Source organism: Dipodomys merriami, unplaced genomic scaffold, assembly GCF_024711535.1.
Source record: "Dipodomys merriami isolate MVZ:Mamm:240054 unplaced genomic scaffold, mDipMer1.0.p SCAF_1, whole genome shotgun sequence".
Taxonomy (NCBI): domain Eukaryota; kingdom Metazoa; phylum Chordata; class Mammalia; order Rodentia; family Heteromyidae; genus Dipodomys; species Dipodomys merriami.
The window spans coordinates 98,490,788-98,512,685 of record NW_027202270.1 but is presented as its reverse complement, the minus strand read 5'-3'; the positions used below and the strand labels follow the sequence as shown (position 1 = coordinate 98,512,685).

Genomic DNA, 21,898 nt, shown 5'->3' with positions numbered 1-21,898 from the left:
ATATATTAAAATTTTTATCTTAGAAGTGGAGATGTGGCTCAAATGGTAGAGTACCAGCTATGAGTGGAAAAAAACTGATTGATAATACAAGGCCTGGAGATCAAGCCCTAGTATGTTAAAAAAAAAAAAAAAGACAACAGCACAAAAAAAAAAGTTGCCTTTCAACTATTTATTAAAATGTTAATTATACAACTGAATGGGTTAAGTGTTTTATATGAAAGAAGGTACAAATTGACATAAAAGTTAAAAATAGAACTAGAATACACACACCAATTCTGATTTAAAACTCAAATCAGTAAGCAACACATTTTGTAAGTAAAAGCTTATAAAACATATCTTACCTGTAAACAGTCTCTATGAAACCATGCATTTTTACAACAAGGACTTTGTAATACACTGTAAGTAGGTATAGGCTCAATGTATTCCAAACAAATGGTGCATGGTAAGGAGTCTCTATAATTATTAGATGTAGTTATCTGAATAGGTCGATGACTCCAACAAAATGACCTAAGAATACAAGTTATTTAAGAATAATATGTAATGGAGTACAAAACATTACTAGGCTACATATTACAACTCCAATAGTAAGGAGAAAAGTCATTAATCTAAAATAAGACTAGAGACTTGGCACTACAAATAATGTTTACAATCTGTAAGAAAGAAAAGCTAGACCCCCAAAATATAAACTTTAGTAGTTCAGACTTACCTCATACAGAATTTTGTTAACATTGGTAATATTGTTAGCAATATGTACTCTTGTATTCAACATCTGAGTACATACTACTCTACTTGACATTATGTAAAACTGAGGCTGAAATTTACACAAATGTTTTAATCACATAATGAAATACAAATTAAAAACCTATTAAAAACCTAACCCACTTTGTTCCCATTTGTTTTTTCCAAATTGTTTTTTGTTCTTAAATGTAAGTCTAAATGATAGGTCTAAATATGAAGAAGTCTAATGATAGGTCTAAATGTGAAGACTTGAAATAAAACACTCATAATACCAAAATGCCAAAATTTCTAAAATCTTGAAGTTGTACTCTGAAAACAAATATTTCCAGGGGTATTCCAGGGTATAATATTCATTCTTTTGGGACTAAATCAAATAGTGTGGGGGGAGGAGAGAGAATGAGTTAATTCTAAACGGTGACTTAATCTAGAATTTAACAGCTCAACGCCATATCCTAGAGATGAAAGGTGAAGGTAAGTATTATTAGTCCCATTCTAGACACTGAAATTCTCAATATTTAGCATGCAGAGGAAAATATAGTAAACAATATAATTTATTATGGAGTCTTTACATAAGTAAAAATGTTTAAGCTCGGTATAGATTAAAAAGAGTAACTTTAAAATATGTTTGAGATATCTATTTTCCACTATTTTTTAACATTCATGTTTTATATTTAATAAGTAACTCACGCAAAATTGCCAGTAAATTGGAAAATACATTCTCGCTCAAGTCCACATGGTAAATGGTAACTTCGTTTACATCGAGGTGCTACACATCCAATTGAAGCGCCACTTTTCTTGCAGACACTGCATTTCTAGAAAATACATGGAAATACAGCGACAATATAAAATTTTTATTATATAATCAAGGTTATTAATAAATATTCCTTTTGGGCAGACTAAAAATTATTCTCATCACTAACAGGTGTGATAGTAAAGAAATGTACTGAAAATGTAAAATGCTACAAGGAAGCTTTTGCTTCTCACCTGCTAAAATACTTTAAAATGAAGGGTTTATAAACATAATAGCTATACATGACAGTTGTACTGAAATCTCAACAGAAAGCATGAATCATAGGAAAACAATAATAAAACTTATTGGGTAAAAAAAAAATTAACAATTTAGCTCAGATTACCTAGCTAACCTAACCAAAATGAAAAAGTCTTAAGACATCCATAGTACGTTTACTGCTGGTCTTCAAAAGAATGCATCAAGTTCTAACTTCTAGCATCTGTCAATTCAACTTATATGGAAATAGTTTATCTGCAAATAAAATTAAGGATCTCAAGAGATGAGCCTGTAATAAAGGTGTCCTAATCCTATGACTGATGTGTTTCATAAAAGAGGTAGACACTCAGAAAATATGTCAGACGTAAGCAGAGATTGAAGTTATATTGCTACAAACAAGCAAATAGCAGAATGAATGCAAGAGGCAGAGAACAAATTCTCCCTCAGAATCTCTGGAAGGGATCAACCTTTTGTAATGTTGCATTATAACTCTGGTCTTCAAAAATTAGGAATATATTTCTTTAATTTTGTTAGGGAAATCTTAGGAAACAAATGCCGTATCATTGCCACAACTTATAACAGTGGTTATAAAGAAAGACTATTGATAATTAGAATACACAGATGTATCTGAAAGGTCTTGGTATACTTTAAGTTGGCCTTTATAATGGGTATTAATTTAGGAACTACAATCTTACTTTTTAACTCCTCAAAACATAGGAAATCCTTTTGCTAATCTACGATCTGCCCAGTGAACTGACACAAGGAATTCTATTTTAATAAAAGGGGTGGGGAGGAGGAGTGGCAGGCAAGATTCCTTTTCAGAAGTTTCACAACATACTTAAGTCAGGATTCAAATACTTTAAGAAATTTGGTAATTTTAAACTGTAAGGGAGGTCCAAAGACCACCCTTAATCACAAGATTACCATTAAAGATTGAGTTTTTATTTTATCTTTGAGAAGTTGCACAAAGGAGTTGTCATTTAACAAAGCAGTTTATGAATAGAATGTGTTTTGATCAATGTCACCTTTTTCAACATTCTCACCCATTCCTCCCAATTCCTCCCCCCATCTAACTATTCTTAATTTTGAAGGATAACATTGAATTCTTGACTGTATTCTTCTCTTCATTCCTCTATCCTTCTCCCTCCCCTTGACCGGAGCCTATCCTCAAATACCTGTTTGGTGGGGTTTATTTTGTTAAACTTTGACTTTGCCTTTTTAAGGAATTATACTATTTAAATCTCCCTTGAATCTACCATATTTCAGTTAATACATTGTATGTGCTTACATACTACCCAATGAATTTACTTATATGTTTCTAAGTTAATTCTGGTTTCCACATATGAGGAAAACAATGCAATCTTTGTTTCTTCAAGATTAAAGGTTTGTAGACCAGCAGAGTAGAACTATGGGTCACAATTCTGATTTAAGAGTGAATAACATGATGGAAACTGAAGAAGATAAGGAGGTGCAGTTAAACTCTCACTTTCAAAATCACAAGGTTTTACTGCAACTTACCATTAATATCTGATACAAATATACACTGCAACATAAAACTGAAGTCACAATTTCCAGTAGAGAAACTGATGAGTTTTCTCAAGTATTGACAATATTTGTAGTACTTAATATAGTGAACAAAAAAATTACTTGCCAGTTTAGAAGCTCTATGCACTTCCTTTTTGATATCTTCTATTAGAAAACCATAAAGTCCTTCTTCTTCTTTACCTCTCTGCCAAATTCCACTTGACATTAACTGTGAATACATTCTCAATTAGAAAATTAACCCAAACTAGCATGGAGAAGGAGAAGCAGAAGGAGAGGGAGAGGGACAGAGGGAGAGAAAGAGAGCAAGAGAGGTGGACAGGGAGAGAATGAGAGAGAATTATATATGTACTCAATAATTTCAATAAAAATAGACATCAAATGACTCAAATTTCAAACATCTATTATAAAAAAAATTTGCAAAGAAGCTATCACACTTTGAAAGACATTTTATGTTTAAATTAACAATCTGTATGTCCCAACTGATTCCAAAAGTATTCCAAGAAGAAAGAGCAGAAAAAGAGAAAAAAGAAGGGAGGGAGGGAAGGAAGAAAGGGAATGGAGTGAGGGAGGGAAGAAAGAAAAACAGTCATTTTTAACTTCATAGTTTACATAAACGATGGAAGCGTAAATCAAGAAAAGTGTAGAATATGAATAAAAAATCTTGGCTTACAAACTAAGACTGTATATTTAACCTTCTAGAATCTTATGCAGGATGATTTAAACACTAAAGCTTTAACAGATTGTCTCTATTTACAGACTTTATGAAGACCTATATAGTCTTTCTTTGCATATTTCATAGTAGTGATCATGTAGATAATGGACAAGTAATAAAGTGAGTAGGAGAATGACCCTATTATCTACTATTTCATCTATAGCATCCTAGAGTTCATGAGAAGACAGATTCAGTTCAAACAGATTCTATTTCTCTATTTGAATCTTAAACATGTCAAATCTGTGATCAATATATTTTCTGAAGTATTATACTAATTTATTAGTAAGACAGAATATAGAGGAATTTTGGCATGTTCAACAAATACTTCATTTTTTTAAAATTCAATAGCTGGGTACTTGTAGATCAGATGATGCTTGTAAACCTAGCTATTCAAAAGGCTGAGATCTGAGGATTAGTTAGAAGCCCATGCAAGAAGTGGAAAGCATGGCTCAAGGAGTAGAACACTAGCCTTGAATGAAAAAAAACTAAGGAACAGCAGCCAGGTTCTGAGTTCAAGTCCCAGTTCCAGCACAAACAAAAACAAAAATATCCACTTTAATTGACTGAGTTGTAATTAGAGAAGTTTTCATTAATGTCCTGAAATACAGTTGATACATATTACTTATGAATTAAATGAAAAATGTCCTAATAGTTTTAGCTCCACTACATAAAAAGCAAATGCCCTCAAAGAAAGTAAATTTATTTCATTTTCTACTGTAGATTCCAGAGCTTACAAACATATTAAAATGCCAGGTTCATGTTCCTTTAAGGCATGATACAAAATGATTAGGTTCTGTCTTTAACTCATAGATTATCTGAGACACAACACAGCATCTTTAGTGAACCACCAAGAAATATATTTAGTGAATACTGAAGAATCTTAAAATGAATGATGGCAGGTTTAAAAATATGTTCCACAAATTTACTGGTAGTCTGATTCCATCTGGTGTGTACCTCTTTCCTCAACTGTTTTTGGGAAAGCCATATGACATATTGTGAGTAGTCTTCTTGAGAAGCCTAGAAGGCAAGGGCCTGAGGTTTCTTGCCAACACACAGGAGGAACTGTAGTCAAAAGAACATGAGTAGTAGTAGATCCTACAGCTGGGATACCTTCAGATAAGATCTAGCTGATATCCTGAACTATGATCCTCTTGATTTATACTACTTGGGTATCTGTGATTACCCACCACTCTGACATCCCCTGGCTGACATCTTGATTATAATCTCATGAATAAGTAGCAGATCTATTTAGCTAATAACAAATTCTTCAGCCTAGGAATGATTATAATGGTGCATTAATTCATTCATTTCTGAGTTAATAAAATGTAAAGTTCGTACAGGGAAGAGAAAACAAATGAGAGATTAATTCTCATTCTTTTGCTTTCTTTTCAGTGATCTATACTACTTCCTTTTCAAGTAATATTAATTACCTTTAGCCAGAACTTTTCCTTCCAAGTACTCTGTAAAATGAAAATACAATTCTTCTATTTCCTGAACCTTTAAACAAGTATTTTCTGTAATTTAGCAATATAAACAGAAGAAATAAGAAAGTGGTAAAAACAACATATCTTATATAGACCTAACAAATCCTTTATTCCACTAAGACATATTGGTACTGATGACAAGTCATTTACACGTACATGTACAAGTCTTTTACATATACATGTAATTTCAGAAGCTTAAAATTTGATATACCAAAAAAAAAATCACATTTTTATAGGTATGTTAAATGATTCTCAAAAAGTTGTCTGACTAATTTCTCTTAAGCACACCAACTTTCTAGAATTGTAAGTTATACTCACCAAACAATGGTAATGTACAGTGAGATTCCATTTCTCATTTGTTTTCTTCTCTCCATATTTATAAGGACAGTCATCAGTTTTTCGACAGAAAACACAAGCTAATAGTGAAAAAGTAAACATATAAATAAAATACTTAAAATTTTTAAATGAGCAACTGATGCTTCTTTGACTTGATATGTTAAATGCTTTGAAAGCAAATCACATTGTACTGTCATTGGCAATACCTACTTCTAAAACATAATAAATATAACGACATTTCTCATGGATTCCAGCACGTAATTAAAAGGGCAATCTAAGGATAGCATCACTGAACATGATATATTAGGGAATTGCAAAGCTCCATTCTTCCACTGCTGATGAAATTGCAAATAGAAAAACCATCAGGATCCACTTTTAGATGCTCTGGAGTACAATAAACTTTCAAAATTAGAATAATTCTTAATGGAGAATAAGCTGCTCAAAATCTTGATGAAGGCATTTTAATTTACTCTCTTACTATAAACATTTCTAGCTTGGGCCTAGGTCCTTGAGTGATCCATGTAAATTTTATAGGCTTGCTGGACCAAGATGGAATAATACAGACCTTTGTCCCAAAGAAAAGCAATTATTTTGAGCTATGTGGCAGTGTTCTGAGTGATGGGGCCTTAGCCCCATGATCAAGAAGATCATAGTTCAGGATATCAGCTAGATCTTATCTGAAGGTATCCCAGCTGTAGGATCTACTACTACTCATGTGCTTTTGGCTACAGTTCCTCCTGTGTGTTGGTAAGAAACCTCAGGCCCTTGCCTCCTAGGCTTTTCAGGAAGACTACTCACAATATGTCATCTGGCTTTCCCAAAAACAGTTGAGGAAAGAGGTACACACCAGATGGAATCAGACTATCAGTATATGCTAGTTATTCTTTTGCCACCCTTAGAACTTTCTGAGGGCTAAAAAAAAAAAAAAAAAAAAAAAAAAGAACTTTCTCAGGGCTAACAAACTAGTAGCAAAAGCCTAGGACAAATGATGTCAGACAGCTGCAAGCAGCAGAGACCAAAAAGAAAAGGATGGGAAAAGCTGAGACCTAGGGGAATAAAAGTTCTGAAAAGTAGCAGTATATACAAAGAGAACCTAGAGTGCCAGGCTCCCATGGATGTTCTGAATGCTCAAAAAGACTAGAAGCTTTAAACTTTTACCTCTGGCTAGTTTTTAGGCTCATACAACCTATATTAAAAAAAGAAAGATCTCAAAATATGAGACTCTAGATAAGGAATCCACTAGTTTTTTTCTTTTTGTCGGTCGTGGGGCCTGAACTCTGGGCTTGGGCACTGTCCCTGTGCTCTTCAGCTCAAGGTGAGTGCTCTACCACTTGAGCCACAGTGCCACTTCTGGTTTTCTAGTGGTTTATTGGAGATAAGAGTTTCATGGATGTTCCAGCCCAGGCTGGCTTTGAACCACAATCCTCAGATCTCAGCCTCCTGAATAGCTAGGATTATAGGCGTGAGCCACCGAAGCCCAGCTAGGAATCTACTAGTTTTGAAGCATGGAGCTTTATAAATAAGCAGACAACTTCTGTATTTTTATTTGGCTTTCTTTTAAAACTGTATTTTTATCTTTAAGTAGTTGTACAAAGGGATTACCATTCAATGTATCAGTTTATAGGTATATTGCATCATGATCACCTTATTTAAAATTTTTTTGTCTTTAAAACTCATTGAAAGAAAATGGGTATTGGTAATCCTTGTAATCCTAGCTATTCAAGAGGCTGAGATATAAGGATCATGGTTTGAAGACAGTTCAGGCAGGAAAGTCTGTGAGACTCATTTCCAATTAACCACCAAAAAGCCAGAAATGGAGCTGTGGCTTACATGGTAGCATGCTAGCCTTGAGCACAAAAAGTCAGGGACAGAGCTCGGGTCCAGAGTTCAAGATTCAGAACTGGCACAAACAAACAAAATCAAAACCAAAATTTAAAAAAAAAAAACAAAAACACCCCAGTAAAGGAAGTGGAAGTGTAGAGTTTCAAGCTAGCCCTGAAGTGGCTCAAAAGCTAAGAGTGTGAGATCCTGAGTTCAAGCCCAAGTACTGGCACGAACATTTAAAGAAACAAAACAAGTAAAAAAATTCAGTTAAGTTGTTCTGAAGTCATTATTTTTACCTCCTACTTTACCAAATGATATTGGTTTTATTATAATAATGAACTTTTTTCTATTTTTTCATTTATTTATTGTTATTATAAAGGTGATGATGTACAGAGGGGCTATGGCTATGGCTATATATATATAAAATTTTGAAAGCATTAGAATAGCTGATACAAAATAAGTAAGCCTAGAGGAGATTTTAGGAGTAAAGTTCATCATCCAAAGTAAGACAGTCAACAGACTGTGAAATTTAAAGTATATTATTATTTTATTTTTTGTTGGTCATGGGGCTTAAACTCAGGGCCCGGGAATTGTCTCTGAGTAATTTTTGCTCAAGGCTAGCATACTACCATTTTAAGGCACAGTGTCACTTCCAGTTTTCTGATGGTCACTTGAAAAAAAAAAAGAGTCTCACAGACTTTCCTACCCTGGCTGGCTTTGAACTTTGTTGCTCAAGTCTCAGCCTCCTAAGTAGCTAGGATTACAGGTGTGAGCCACCAGCACCCAGCTTAAGTGTATTATTTGTAGAGATCAACAAAAACTGAAAAATTGGATAATTTAGATGACTCATCTTTCATGATAGCAAGTCAGTAGTAGCTTTTTAAAGCAAATGAAGAAAACATTAAACACAAAGGCCAAAAGAAACGTATCTTTGGAGAGACTTGTGTTCCTAGAAGTTTTCCTTTCCTTTTTAACTTGGTTAAATTATTGTTTAAATCGTCCATTTAATTTTGTTACACTGTTTTAAAAATAGATTTCTTAAGGTTACAGACATGAGATCTGAGGATTGCCATCCTGGGCAGGAAAGTCTGTGAGTCTCTTATTTTCAATAAACCATCAGAAACCGAAGTGGTGCTGTGGCTCAAATGGTAGAATGCTGGCCTTGAGCTGAAGAGCCGAGGGACAGTGCCCAGGCTGAGTTCAAGCCCCAGAACTCACAAAAAATAAATAAAAAAAAATAAAATAAAATACAGACCTGCTTTATTCAGGTACAAACCATATCTGTTAGACATACAGAATACAAATATAATTGGGCAGAGCCCTCTCATAAAGAGTTGTTTATGGAAATGAGTACACACGATAGCATATTTCAGTACATGTACATGTGAACTATGCATGTGTAAGAAAATTCATTCTTATTAGCTGGCAACATTCTAAAAAGATTATCATGAAAATAGTTTAAATATAGTTACTTACCTAGGTTCTGTGAGTCTCCAGGTTTATTTTCATTCATTTTACTAGGAAAAATAAGAAGCAGGCAGTGCATGATTAATAATGTTAACAATTTCATAGTACAGTACTTCATTTCTTACCTCAGCTTTCACATATGTAAGACCAGTAGTTCTCAACAAGAGTTTGAGGACATTTTTTAGAACTGGAGGGAATGTTTAAATATTAAAACATTTAAAATGACTATTGAAAATAAAATAAAATAAAATGATTATTGAAAATGCTAGATTTGCAGGATACTTTGCTATGTGTAGTAAATCCTATACAACAAAAAATTGTCTAGATTTTCAAATTTCCAGCTAGACATTCAAATAGTGCTTAAAATAAAAACAAAAGGGACTTATAGTTATCCTAACATAGAATCTAAGCTTATGTTACATATAATCAAGTCTTTTTTCCCCTTGATTTGTTAAGACAAAATTTGTATCCCAGAACTACAACTCCTATGTCAAAGAACTCTATTTACTTTCTGCTCAAAATTTTACCAATATGTAACATTTCCTAACTAAGACACATCAGTAGTAATGTCATTTATACTTCTATACAACATTTCTTTTATTAATCTATACAAGTTAAACCATTACTGTTATATTTCTCCTAAAAGATCAAAAACAGGAAGATAGAATACTAACACCAAAGTTTCACTTTACCAAAGGTTGAGTCAAAGTCTACTCAAACTCATAGAAATCAAGTGGGATGCTACTAGTTTAATGTAACAATTTTTTTACAGTTGCAAAACAATCTAAGAACAAGTGGATGGGATGATGCATGGTGAATTCAGAGTGTTTGGGACACTGAGACAGGGAGAGTTTTCAAGCCAGCAAATCCAAGTCAGCATGAGTTATATAAACTCTGTGCAAAATAAAAAATAACCTATCCCAGTTCACAGAGCTTCTCTGTGAGAATGAACTAGCCCATAAGTGATAACTTCACATAGAAATAGAAGTGCACAAACATAAACAAACAAACCCAACAGTATACTGTATTAAAAGCTAAACTGAAGATTGCCAGGAAACCTTAAGATACTGAACCTAACACTGATTATTTTATGAATACTGATTAACCCAATTAAACTCACATTTTCTTATACGAATTTGCTTTTCCTACTGACTTTAAGTAGTTTGTTCTAAATATGTATTTTTCTCACATTTTTGTGCTTTCATAAAAAGTTATATTCTAGGGACTAGGAATGTGGCTTAGTTGTAGAGTGCTAGCCTAGCATGCATGAAGCTCTGGGTTCGATTCCTCAGTACCACACAAACAGAAAAAGACAAGTGGCACTGTGGCTCAAGTGGGAAGAGTGCTAGCCTGAAGCACAGAGAGGGCCAGGGATAGAGCCCAGGTCCTGAGTTCAAGTCCCAGGACAGCAAAAAAATAAAAGATGATTTTCATTTCAAACTAATCTCAAACAGCAGCAGTAAACAGTGAAAAAAGGACCATTTGCACATATGTTTAGATGGATTTTATAGTTTAAGGTGTTTTCCTTCAAGTATGGTTTTTCTTTTGGTGGGGGCTGTAACTAGGGCTTGAACTCAGGCCCTAGCACTTCTTTTGCTCAATTCTAGCATAGCACTCTACCACTTGAGCCACAGTACCACTTCTGGCTTTTTCTAAGTAGTTTTTATTGGAGTTAAGGTTTCCTGCCTGAGCTGGCTTTGAACCATGATCCTCAGGTCTCAGCCTCCTGAGTAGCTAGGATTACAGACATGAGCCACTGGTTCCCAGGTCAAATATGATTTAAGATTTCTTTGGGAGAATAAAGAAAACACTGGTTTTTAGGTATGTATTTCAGTAACAGTCTTAAAAATAAGGTCAAACTAACTGTTTGTTCTCTTCCTCAAGGGAAGGAAATCACTGTCAAGAGATATTCTGATTCTACCTCATTTAACTCTAGTTGATCAATTAGTATGCTCAGAGTTTGATGTTCCTTTTAGAAGAGGGAGCCTGATGGCCCACTTCCATCATTGTGAATGTGGTGAGGGATTAGGATTTGGTTTCACCAAAAAAAGTCTATGGCAGAAGTGACAGTACATGACTAGTTCATAAAAGACTTTGTGACATCCTTCTTTACTATGTCACAAGCTACCCTCTGGAGAAAATGACACATTGCCATATTACAAAGACCTCTAAGATGCTTCATGTGGAGCCCACTTGGTAAAAAAAAGATCTTTTACCCTCAGCCATAAGAATGAGATACTTTAGAAACAGATCCTTGAGGTCCAATCAACTATTCATTTGACTAAACCTGGACCGCAGCGTTGAAGGAAACAGTTAAGCTGCTTCCAAAATCCTGACCCACAAGTTATATTGTTTTAAACCACAAAGTTTATTTAAACCAGAAGAATTTGTTAAACAGAGATAGATAACAAAAACAAGAAAGAAATTTTCTCTCGTTTCTCCAGACATCTACCATTTGAATAAACTCCAGGTCTTACTCAATGGTCACGTCTGAAAGCTCCTAATCCTACTGATAATAGCAAAATTGAAATGTGATTATAAATACACAGACCAGTTGGAATCCCCTCCCTTTTTTTTTCTTGTCCTGAGGCTTAAAGTAAGGACCTGAAGGTCCTTGAACTTCTGGGGGGGGGGGGCAGCTTTAGTGGCAAGAAGAGTCTTTCCTGCCTGGGCTGACTTTAAACTGTGATCCTCAGATCTCAGCCTCCTGAGTAGCCAGGATTATAGGCATGAGCCATTGTACTGGGCTTGAAAAGCACACATATCTTAAAAAGGGAAATTACTTGATTTTTTTTTTAATCCACAATTTAAAAAATATTTTCAAGGGATTATCTAAATCACCAATTAGAAAAGCTAAATCCATTTGTGCAAAGCACATTGATGTACTCTAAATTCCTTTTTTTTAATTAAGTTTTTTATTGTCAAAATATAAAGGGATTACAGTTACATGAGCAAGGTAATGAGTACATTTTTTTATCCAGCATTGTTGCCTCCTCCTCCTTTGTTTTCCCCTACTATCCCTTCCCTCCCACCTCCTCAGCTACCCCTCCACCTCCCCACCCAAATTGTAAAGTTCATTTTTCGACAAAGCATCTTGTACATCTCATTGTAGCAATGGGTCAATCTGTATCCCTACTTAAACAATTTGTTTTTTCCCTTCCCCTCCCCAAATTATACCAACATCAAATACAGTGAAAACAGGGGTTATACCGTGGGTGAGTAAAGTTCTTTTCTTTATAACTCAGATGTTATTTGAAAGTCCAGTATATATTATCCTGAATGTTACTTTTATATGTCCGATACATATGAAAGCTTAAATATATTTTTATGACTTAGCATTGCACAATAAAGCCATGATGAGTTATAGTAGTTATTAAAAGTACTTGCTTTTTCTAGTAGAAATTGACAAGCTGATTCTAAAATATACATTAAAATGTAAGGGCCCAATAATAGCAAGAATGGTTCTTAAAAGGACAAAGTTGGACATCTTAGACTGTGATTTCATGACTTTCTATAGAACTAAATCAATCAAGACAACAATATATGTGAACAAGAACAGACTATAATATAAAGGTCAGACACAAGCTCAAATACTTGCTTTTAAACAAAGGTACCATGGTTAATTCAACTGTGAAAATGATGTCTACTCAGCAAATCATATCAAGATATCGGGATATTAGTTTGAGGAAAACACTAGTAAATATAAAATGGGCACAAATTTGCAACAACAACATAGTAAGACGTAGTATACTTTTTATTTATTACTAATGCTAAATGGCCTGGAATCAAACTAGATTGTTAGAAGTTTGAAATAGTAAATATAATTCCTAAGATAACTACTAAGAATGTAAGTAAAAAACCATATAAAATACCTGGAGGTGTGACTTATGAATATAGTCCTTACTCTTACTCTTGGTAGGATCACAGTTTGAGACTAGCCTGGACAAAAATTTGTAAGACCTCCCCACCGACTCCTTTCTCAACCAATAATTTGGTACATGATATGCACATGTTATCCTACCTATAAGGGAAACAGAGATGAAGGTGTAAAGTTCTATGCCAGTCTGAACTAAAAAGTTCACAACCAGGGTTGGGAATGTGGCTTAATGGTAGAGTGCTTCCCTAACATGCATGAAGCCCTGGGTTCGATTCTCAGTAACACATAAACAGAAAAAGACAGAAGTGGCACTATGGCTCAAATGGTAGAGTGCTAGCCTTGAACAAAAGAAGCTCAGGGACAGTGCCCAGGCCCTGAGGTCAAACCCCAAGTCTGGCCATAAATAAATAAATAAATAAATTCTCAAGACTCAATCTTAATGGAAGGAACTGAGTGTGATGCTGGACACTTGTCATTCTAGTTATAGTGGAAAGTATAAAATAGGAAGATATTGGCTCAAGTGTACCTCCCCCAGGCAAAAAGTGATACTACATCTAAAATTAAATGGTACAAAAAGGGCTAGAGTTGAAAGTGTGGCTCAGCAATATAAGCAAGTACAAATAAACAATACACTATGAAAGTATCAACTAAATAAAGCAAAAGAGGGTATAAAATAAGACATAGAGGAAATCAAGATTAAGGGAACAATAATCTTTCCTTATCAGTAACTACTTACTACAGGATATAACATGAACTTAAAATACAAGTCATTCCATGTTTTTGTATTAGCGCCAGAGACACAAGTACGTTAAAAGAAAAAGAATAATAAAGTGTTACTTAGGTGACTAAATTAGTTTGAAGCTAAAGTAGACTATAACTCAAAGATTGTTATAAGACCCAAAGAAAGGTATTAAAAATTGATTAAAGATCAATTCATCAAGAAGTTATGGCTATAGACACATATTCCTATCTAACCAGAACTCTTAAAATATTTAGCAAAAAATGGCTGAAATAGTTTTAGATCTGATGGATATAAAGAATACTCAATCTATCCAGTATCCAATAGTAGCAGATTATAACATACTCCTTTCAAATACGCATGGAACATTATCTATGGATAGACCATACTAAAACCTGAATCCAAGTCTCAATGAGATTGGAATCACAGTTATCTTCTTCAACCATAATGGAATGATAATAGAAATCACTAAATAAAGAACAACTAGAATATATGCAGATTAAACAATATTATCTTAGAAAAAAGGAATAAAAAGACATCATAAGGGGAATTAGCCTACATTAAAATAGAAGGCTTTAAAACTTAATTTTATAATGAAAGGAACCAGAAAAAAGAACAAAGCCCAAAACTAATACAGGAAAATAACACAGATAAGAGATACAAAGCATCAATGAAATTGTTATATACTCAACAAAGACAAAAGACAAGCAAATACTTTCTAACTCTTTTTATAATGCCAGCAATATCCTGGTAACATTACCAGAAAAAGACATAACAGAAAACTACATACTAATTATTCCTCATAGATAACAGATGCAAAATTATAAACAATTATTAATTACAAATTTAATTACTACCATGACAGAATAAGATTTGTCTCAAATATGCAAAGGTAGTTCAACATCTCAAAATTTTAAACCAAGTAATATACCCTATTACCAAAATAAAGAAAAAAGGTCACATACTTATCTCAATTTTCTGGTGATGTAGGAAGGCAGTTGACAAAAATCTTACTTGCTTTCATTATTAAAGAAAAATTTCAACAACTTAGTTAAGAATAGATCCTGTTTATTCTCAGCAAGATAAAGCATGAAAAAAAGCTAACATCATACTCAAAGTTAAATGTTTCTACCTAAAGAACTGAAACAAATGGTATCAATTCTTACCACTATTTATTCAACATACTGAAAATTTTAGAATTAGGCAAGAAAATAAAATGTACACAAATTGAGTGGTAATCATTCAAAGTAATTATTCACAGAAGTATTGATCTTATGTGTAGGAAAATCCTGAAGAATTTATAAAATACAAAACTGAAAAACTGTTAGTAGCTAATAAATGAATATTGCAAAATTACAGTATATAAGATAAACACACAAAACTGTGTTATATTTCTACCTGACATCAACTCACAATCTACTGTTTACAATAGTACAGTAATGAAGTTAACCAAAGAAGTGCAAAATTTGAGTAGTGAAAACTACAAAACAGAAAATCCTACAAAAAAGAAAATCCTAATGGGCTAATGTTTAAAGTTAACATGGCATTACGAAGAACCATAACTTGTCAGAACAATCTCTAAGACAATGTCAAAGTTCACAAATTTACACTAATCAAACTGGTGTGGTACTGGCCTATTGATACATATATAAAGGAATAGGTGAGTCTAGAAATAAACCTACACATTTGTGGTCCACTGATTTTTAAAAGGAATACAAGACCAAAGGGGAAATGTACAACCTCCAACAAATGGGATGATAAAATGGGCACATAAAAAAATGAAGCCAGACACAGGTAGTTCACACCTGTATTCCTACCAACTCAAGATACAGAGATCAAGAGTAAAGTTTGAAGTCAGCCTGGGAAGGAGAGTCAGTGAGACTTTTATCTCAAATTAACCATCAAAAAACCAAAATGAGCTGTGGCTCCAGTGGTAGAACAATAGCTCTGAGCACAGGGATTAAAAAAAAGCTCAGGGATAGCACCCAGTCCTTGAGTTCATGCTCCAAGTGAGTACAATAGCAACAAAAAAGAAATGAAGTTCGCTGGGCACTGGTGGCTCATGCTTGTAATCCTAGCTACTCAGGAGGATGAGATTTGATGATAGCCGTTCAAAGCCAGCCGGGCAGGAAAGTCCATGAAACTCTTATCTCCAATAAACCACCGGAAAACCGGAAGTGGCGCTGTAGCTCAAGTGGTAGAGTGCTAGCCTTGAGCTGACAAGCTGAGAGACAGCGCTCAGGCCCAGAGTTCAAGCCCCACGACTGACCAAAAAAAAAAAAAAAAAAGGAACAAAAAAAAGAAATGAAGTTAGGGACCCTAATGTCATATAAAAAAATTAACTCAAAGTAGATGAAAGGTAAAAAGTCCAATATAAAACTGATAAGATATGACAACAAAAGCTGAAGCAGAGCTAAACTACAGGAGTCTGAGATCTAAGGATCCTCTTTCAAAGCCAGCTTGAGCAGTTAAATCCAAGATTCTCTCCAATTAACGAACAAGTAAAAAGCCAAAAGTGGAGAAAGTGAGTAAACATTTCTCCAAAGAAAAATTCAAATGGCAAACAAGAACATGAAAACATCACAGGAACATACAAACCAAAACCATAACAATATACCAATTTATGTCCATTAGGGTAAGCTACAATATTAACAATGAAAACAATGGGCAAGTAGCTGTGTGGCTCAAGGGGAAGAGTGCTTGTCTGTTCAGTATTCAATCCTCATTACTGAAAAAAAAAAACTATTGGGGATATGGAAAAACTGAAGTACACATACATTGTGATACAAATGGCTAAGTGATTGTGGAATAAAGTATGGCAGTTTCTGGATGTTTTAAACATTTCAGAACTACCATATTAAGCTGGGTGCTGGTGGTTCATGCCTGTAATCTGAGGATCGTCGTGGTTCAAAGCAAAGCCAGCCCAGACAGGAAAATGCATGAGACTCTTATCTCCAATAAACCACCAGAAAACGGAAAGTGGCTCTGTGGCTCAAGTGGTAGGGCGCTTGCCTTGAGCTGAAGAGCTGAAGGACAGAACCCAGGCCCAGAATTCAAGCCCCATGACCGACCCAAAACAAAAAAACAAAAAACTACCATATTACCCAGTAACTTTACTAAGTATATACCCAACAATTAAAAACGGTATCCAGACAAAAGGTTTCCATACGAATATTTACAGTAGCACTATTTATAAGGATATTACTAAATCACACTTGATAGCATATGCAATGGGATATTATTTGGCAATAAAATGAATAAAGTAGTTATCCTAATGATATCCCTGGGTGATTGGTTTCAGATGGACCTCCCATTCCACTAGATTGCCAGTCCTGGAGCTTGAACTCATAATTGGGGTGCTCAAAACACTAGTACTCTACAACTTGATCCACATCTCCACTTCTGGCTTTTTGGTGTTTAATTGATCATGGACTGGACATTGCTGTCAGGGATGGCTTTGAATCATGATCCTCAGATCTCAGCCTCTTGAGTAGCTAGGATTACAAGGGTATATTCCACCAGCACCTAGCTTCAATTCAGTATGTGCAAATAACTATCTGTAACTTCCAATAGACTTTATATCATTTCTAGGTTACTTATAAATACTATGTAAATATACCCTATTGTTTAGGGAATAAAAAGAAAAAAGTCTACATGTTTCACATCAATGCAGTTCCTTCTAGTGATTAGGTGAATCCATGGAGGCAGAACCCACAGTCTACTGATACATATTACATTAGGGAAATTTCAAAAGCTGCCACTTTCATTGTATTTTTCTTGGTAGTATTAGGTTTGCCCTCAGGACCTTATACTTGCAAGGCAGATACTCTCCTACTTGAGTGATGTCTCTTGCCATATTTGGACTTTTGCCCCCACCATTTCTTTATATTTGTAGCAATAAAGCTGAGTTACACAAATTTACATTGAAGCTTGAATTTCAAAGTTAATTATTCCAACTTCAAAAATCAAGAGGAAATCATGTTAACGGTCTAGATTCCAATATCTATCTTATCTCTCTATTTAGATACAGATGTATCTATTTATATATACATATATCTGAACCTAATACTTTCATTTTTTCTGAAATAGTTACCAACAGAAACACACTAATACTATATACTTTACAGACCAACCCACTGGTCTTTACAATGATGACACTACATTATTGGGCAGGTTTTTTTGTAAAAAAGGATGGAGATTTAATAGTTGAAAGTGAAAAGACAGATTTTTTTAATTCTCTAACTCTTTTTAAGTAGACAACATATATCACTCACTTTTAAAAAATAAAACAGCTTCATAAGGAAATCAAATATAAACATTCTTGGCTATACACGAATTTGAAGGGTTTCTCACTTGCTAAGTAGAACTTCTAATCACTTTAGCCACATCTCCAGTTACAAAATTTTTTCAAGTTACTAAATTTACTAGTTACTCCATTTTCTCATCTTATCATGGTATAATAAAAGAAAATGGTTATAAGAATTAAGAAAATATATATAAAGCATTTGGAATTTCATGAATATAAACAAATACTGCTCATGATTTCTTTCTCACTTGAAATATCTTCTGAGCTTATGATTTCATACTTACTTTTCCATACTCATAAAGCTTAAAAGCCACATATTGCTTGGAAACAGAATCAAGAAACAATACTATGAAGAAGTTGGTAAAGAAAGAAAAAGTTGAGATTTGAATTACATATTGTAGACAGTAGGAAGCTATTCAGAGATTTTTATGGAGCAACACTTAGAAGGAGACTGCAGAGAGTCAAGAAGTACTGTAGTACATTTCAAAAAGGTAGGAAATGCAAATCAGAACAACACTGAGAACCATCCCATATATCAGAATGGCAATAATTAAGAAAGCAAATGCTGGCCAGGATCCAGGGTAACAGGAACTCTATACACTGTTGTTAGAAATGTAAATTAATGTAGCCACTATGAAAATCAGAACTACCATATGATCCTGCTATAACTCCTGGGATATAATCAAGGAATTTGTCATGATACAATAGATATCTGATCACTCATGTTTATGTATAGCATCTCTATTCAAAAAAACCCAACATATTTGCCTAAATACTCACCAACTGATGAGCAATGAAAATATGGTATATATATATATATATATATATATATATATATATATATACACACAAACAGCCATCAAGAATAATGAAATTATGCTGTCTGAAGGAAAATGAGTAAAAAGGGAGTTAAGAAAAATAAGCCAGACTATGAAAGACAAGTGCAGCATCTAGACCTTAAAAAAACAGTAGTAACAACAAAAAGACATAAAGGTAAAATGGGAGTTGTTTGGGAGTAAGTAACAGCTAGATGAAGGAGGGTAAAAGGAAAGGATAAAGAGAGGATCAATAATGATTTAGATACTTTATATGAATTTATGGAAATAGAATAAAACCTATCAAAGTTGTTTCAAAAGAGGAGAAAGGGGCAAGAAAATGTGAAAGGGTGAATTTTATCAAAATATATTATGGGCCTGTATTAGAAATATAATGAAATCCCTTTGTACAACTAATAGACACTAAAAACAATAAATGGCCCATTCTTTAGTTAAATCTGTTAATCAAACACTTTATTGATTGTATTAAAACAAATTATTGAAACTTTCTTGCCCTATTTTGTTATCTGAAAATTTTATCTACAGCAGACAATTTATGATCTGTACAGTTTAGCAACTCTGTAATAAAATATGTATCATTTACTATGTACTATACATTACTCTAAGGTTTGAAAATGTATTAGCTAATTTAATACTCACAATAATCCTACAAGAAGATATCATCTCCATTATACAGTTGAGATAACTGGCGTACAATGAGAGGTCAAATAGCTTTCTCAAAGTCTCACCACTCTCAGATAATGGAACTGGGATTCAAACCATGGCAATCTGTTTTCAACTATCATTTAACCAACTATATTAGAACATTTTTATAGGGAAGACTAAGGCAGTGTTTTAAAAACTCTAAAACTCTTGTCTTTCAGTTAAATACGCAAATTATTCAACACAACCCTCTACCCTACTGATTCAGAGCCTCTAAGATTTGAAGTTCAGAAATCAGAATTTACCAACCTTTAAAGTAATATACATACACAATCAAATATGAAACTCATTGATATGACTAGACAAAGGAAATAAAATCCATGACAGTCCAGGCAGGGAAAAGTAAATTCAGGTGTAGAAGTCAATAAAAAATAAAAATTATTTGCAGGTGGCATATTTGAAATGAACAGAATGCTTATTTGCAATCCTTGGGAAGGGACAGCCAGTGTCTCTGTTGCAGTCTTACAAAAAATATTTCAATGATCCTAAATATTTCCTCTTTAAATCTTTTCTTCCTAGTGTATACTGAAAAGTTTATTAGCAGGAATTGAGGGAAGGAAGAACTGCCAGTACTACATGAAGGAATGTTTTTATTCTGAATATCAAGTGCTACTTACAAAAGGATGTCCATATAATTACACTGTACTCTTAAGTGTTAAAACCTTAAAATAAACTATCTTTCCCTGTAAAGCAATACCAAACTAGTCTCACAAGTTTTCCATTAAGAGACAAAACTACTAAACACGTACTCATGGTTTAACAGTTACTCTTCAAAAAGGAATGACCTTTTTATTTTGTGGTCTGGGGGCGGGGGGGGGAATGTAGTTCATCACGAAAAACGATGTGAAAAAAAAGAAGAAGGGAAGGAGGGGGAAGGAAAAAGAAAAAGAGAAGAGAAATCGAGAAAAATTTCAAGCTGGAAATCCATCCAGAGACCGAGAAAACAGAAAAAAAAAAGAAACGAGGAGATGGGACGAACAAGAAGAAAATCCAAACAGCACCCACGGGCCTTAGAATTCTTCCAAAGGACTCTCTTTAACAACCTACAAGCTGGGCGATGAATAGAGGGAGGAAAAAAGGGCAGGGACAACGCTGGAACCCAACCTTCTCCCTATTGTTAGCAGCTGCGACCCCGTGGAACACGGCTGTTACTGTAGCCAGTGCAAATGAGTAAGTCTCCCTTTTATTTTTCAGTACAGGGAAGGTTTTTTTGTTTTGTTTTAAAAAGAAAAAAAAAAAAAGGTCAACCGTGAAAGGAAAATATCCGCTTTTTCACATACAAAGGGGGCTCGGGTTTCAGTTTAAATGCCCTGGCCAGGCATTTCCAAAGGCTGTCATGTAGGGAGAATGAATCGGCCCGGGCACCCCTCTTTCGGAGGGATGGAGGGGGGACGGGGGGGGGCCCTTGCATTCGCCGGCTGACACCCTCCCCCCCTCCCTCCGCGATGTCCATACCTGCGACGACGATTGCTCGAGAGTCAACGGGGCTGTAGGCATCAGCATCCGAGCCGAGGGAACGGAAGCACTACAGGGTGACAACGACACAGGCACGAGTCAATCTCGGGGTGGGGTGGGGGGTGGGGGGGGGGCCGCCAGGCCTCTGACTTCTCACCACTCAGGCTCAACCGCCACACCGGGGGGGCCGGGCTACCCCAGCGCTCCAGCCCACTTCCCGGCCTCAGCCCCCCGCGCCCCTCGTCTCCACACCGGACACCCCCCCCTTCCCGTCCCCAGCTAGGCGCTCCGGAGCCCCTGGCCCCCGCTACCCATTCCGTCCCGCCGTCCAGCCCGCTACGCCTCCTCCATCCGTTGGGCCCGTTCCTCTCTCTGACCTGCGCCGTTGCCTCGCGCGCGCGCGCGCCGAGCCTCAGGTCGCGAAGCGGCCGCGTCACACGCGTCACGCGCGGCTGGCGCTGTCCGGTCGCAGGACCACCGGCAGCAGCCTGCTCCACTAACGGCCCGGACAATTCAAATCTCTCGCTTCCGCTCGCTACTCGGAAGTGGCGGGCGGGCCCCGCCCCAACTGGGGTGGCGAGGGGGGCGGGGCCGGACGGGGTAGGGGAGGGAGGGAGGGTGGGAGGGACGCGGGGCGGGGCCTCCCGCACGCACCTCCCCGTTTGCTCGGGGAGAGGTGCGGCGCACCGTCCTGCGTCTTTGGCTGCGATTTCCTTTGCTTCTGTGTGTATTTATTTCAGATCCAGCGGACTCCTCCGTTTGCTTTCACCCTCGGATGTTACTTTCTGAATACGTACAGGTCTTTTGCCACGCAGGGCTGGTGTCCCTCGGGTTATCTCCGTGGATGGTCCCGTCCCTCCCCGGGTGGGCT

At 35.7% G+C, this 21,898-nt stretch overlaps 1 protein-coding gene across 5 annotated transcripts in view; it reads right to left on the bottom strand.

Annotated features, from left to right (window-relative positions):
- Positions 1–21,543, bottom strand: part of G2e3 (G2/M-phase specific E3 ubiquitin protein ligase) — a 43,683-nt gene extending 22,140 nt beyond the window's left edge. For 2 of the 5 annotated variants that reach the window (XM_070026178.1, XM_070026189.1), the window contains exons 1-8: positions 21,339–21,404; positions 21,028–21,097; positions 9,122–9,162; positions 5,804–5,901; positions 5,432–5,461; positions 3,396–3,497; positions 1,426–1,550; positions 342–507 (exon numbers count right to left, since the gene is read on the bottom strand). In XM_070026178.1, coding sequence (XP_069882279.1) covers positions 342–507; positions 1,426–1,550; positions 3,396–3,497; positions 5,432–5,461; positions 5,804–5,901; positions 9,122–9,158 — 558 coding nt within the window. In that variant the 5' untranslated portion in view covers positions 9,159–9,162; positions 21,028–21,097; positions 21,339–21,404. Of the gene's footprint in view, positions 1–341; positions 508–1,425; positions 1,551–3,395; positions 3,498–5,431; positions 5,462–5,803; positions 5,902–9,121; positions 9,163–21,027; positions 21,098–21,338 lie in introns of all 5 variants that reach the window. The other 3 variants (XM_070026200.1, XM_070026210.1, XM_070026182.1) reach the window with 2 other exon arrangements.
- Positions 21,544–21,898: the final 355 nt, after the last annotated feature.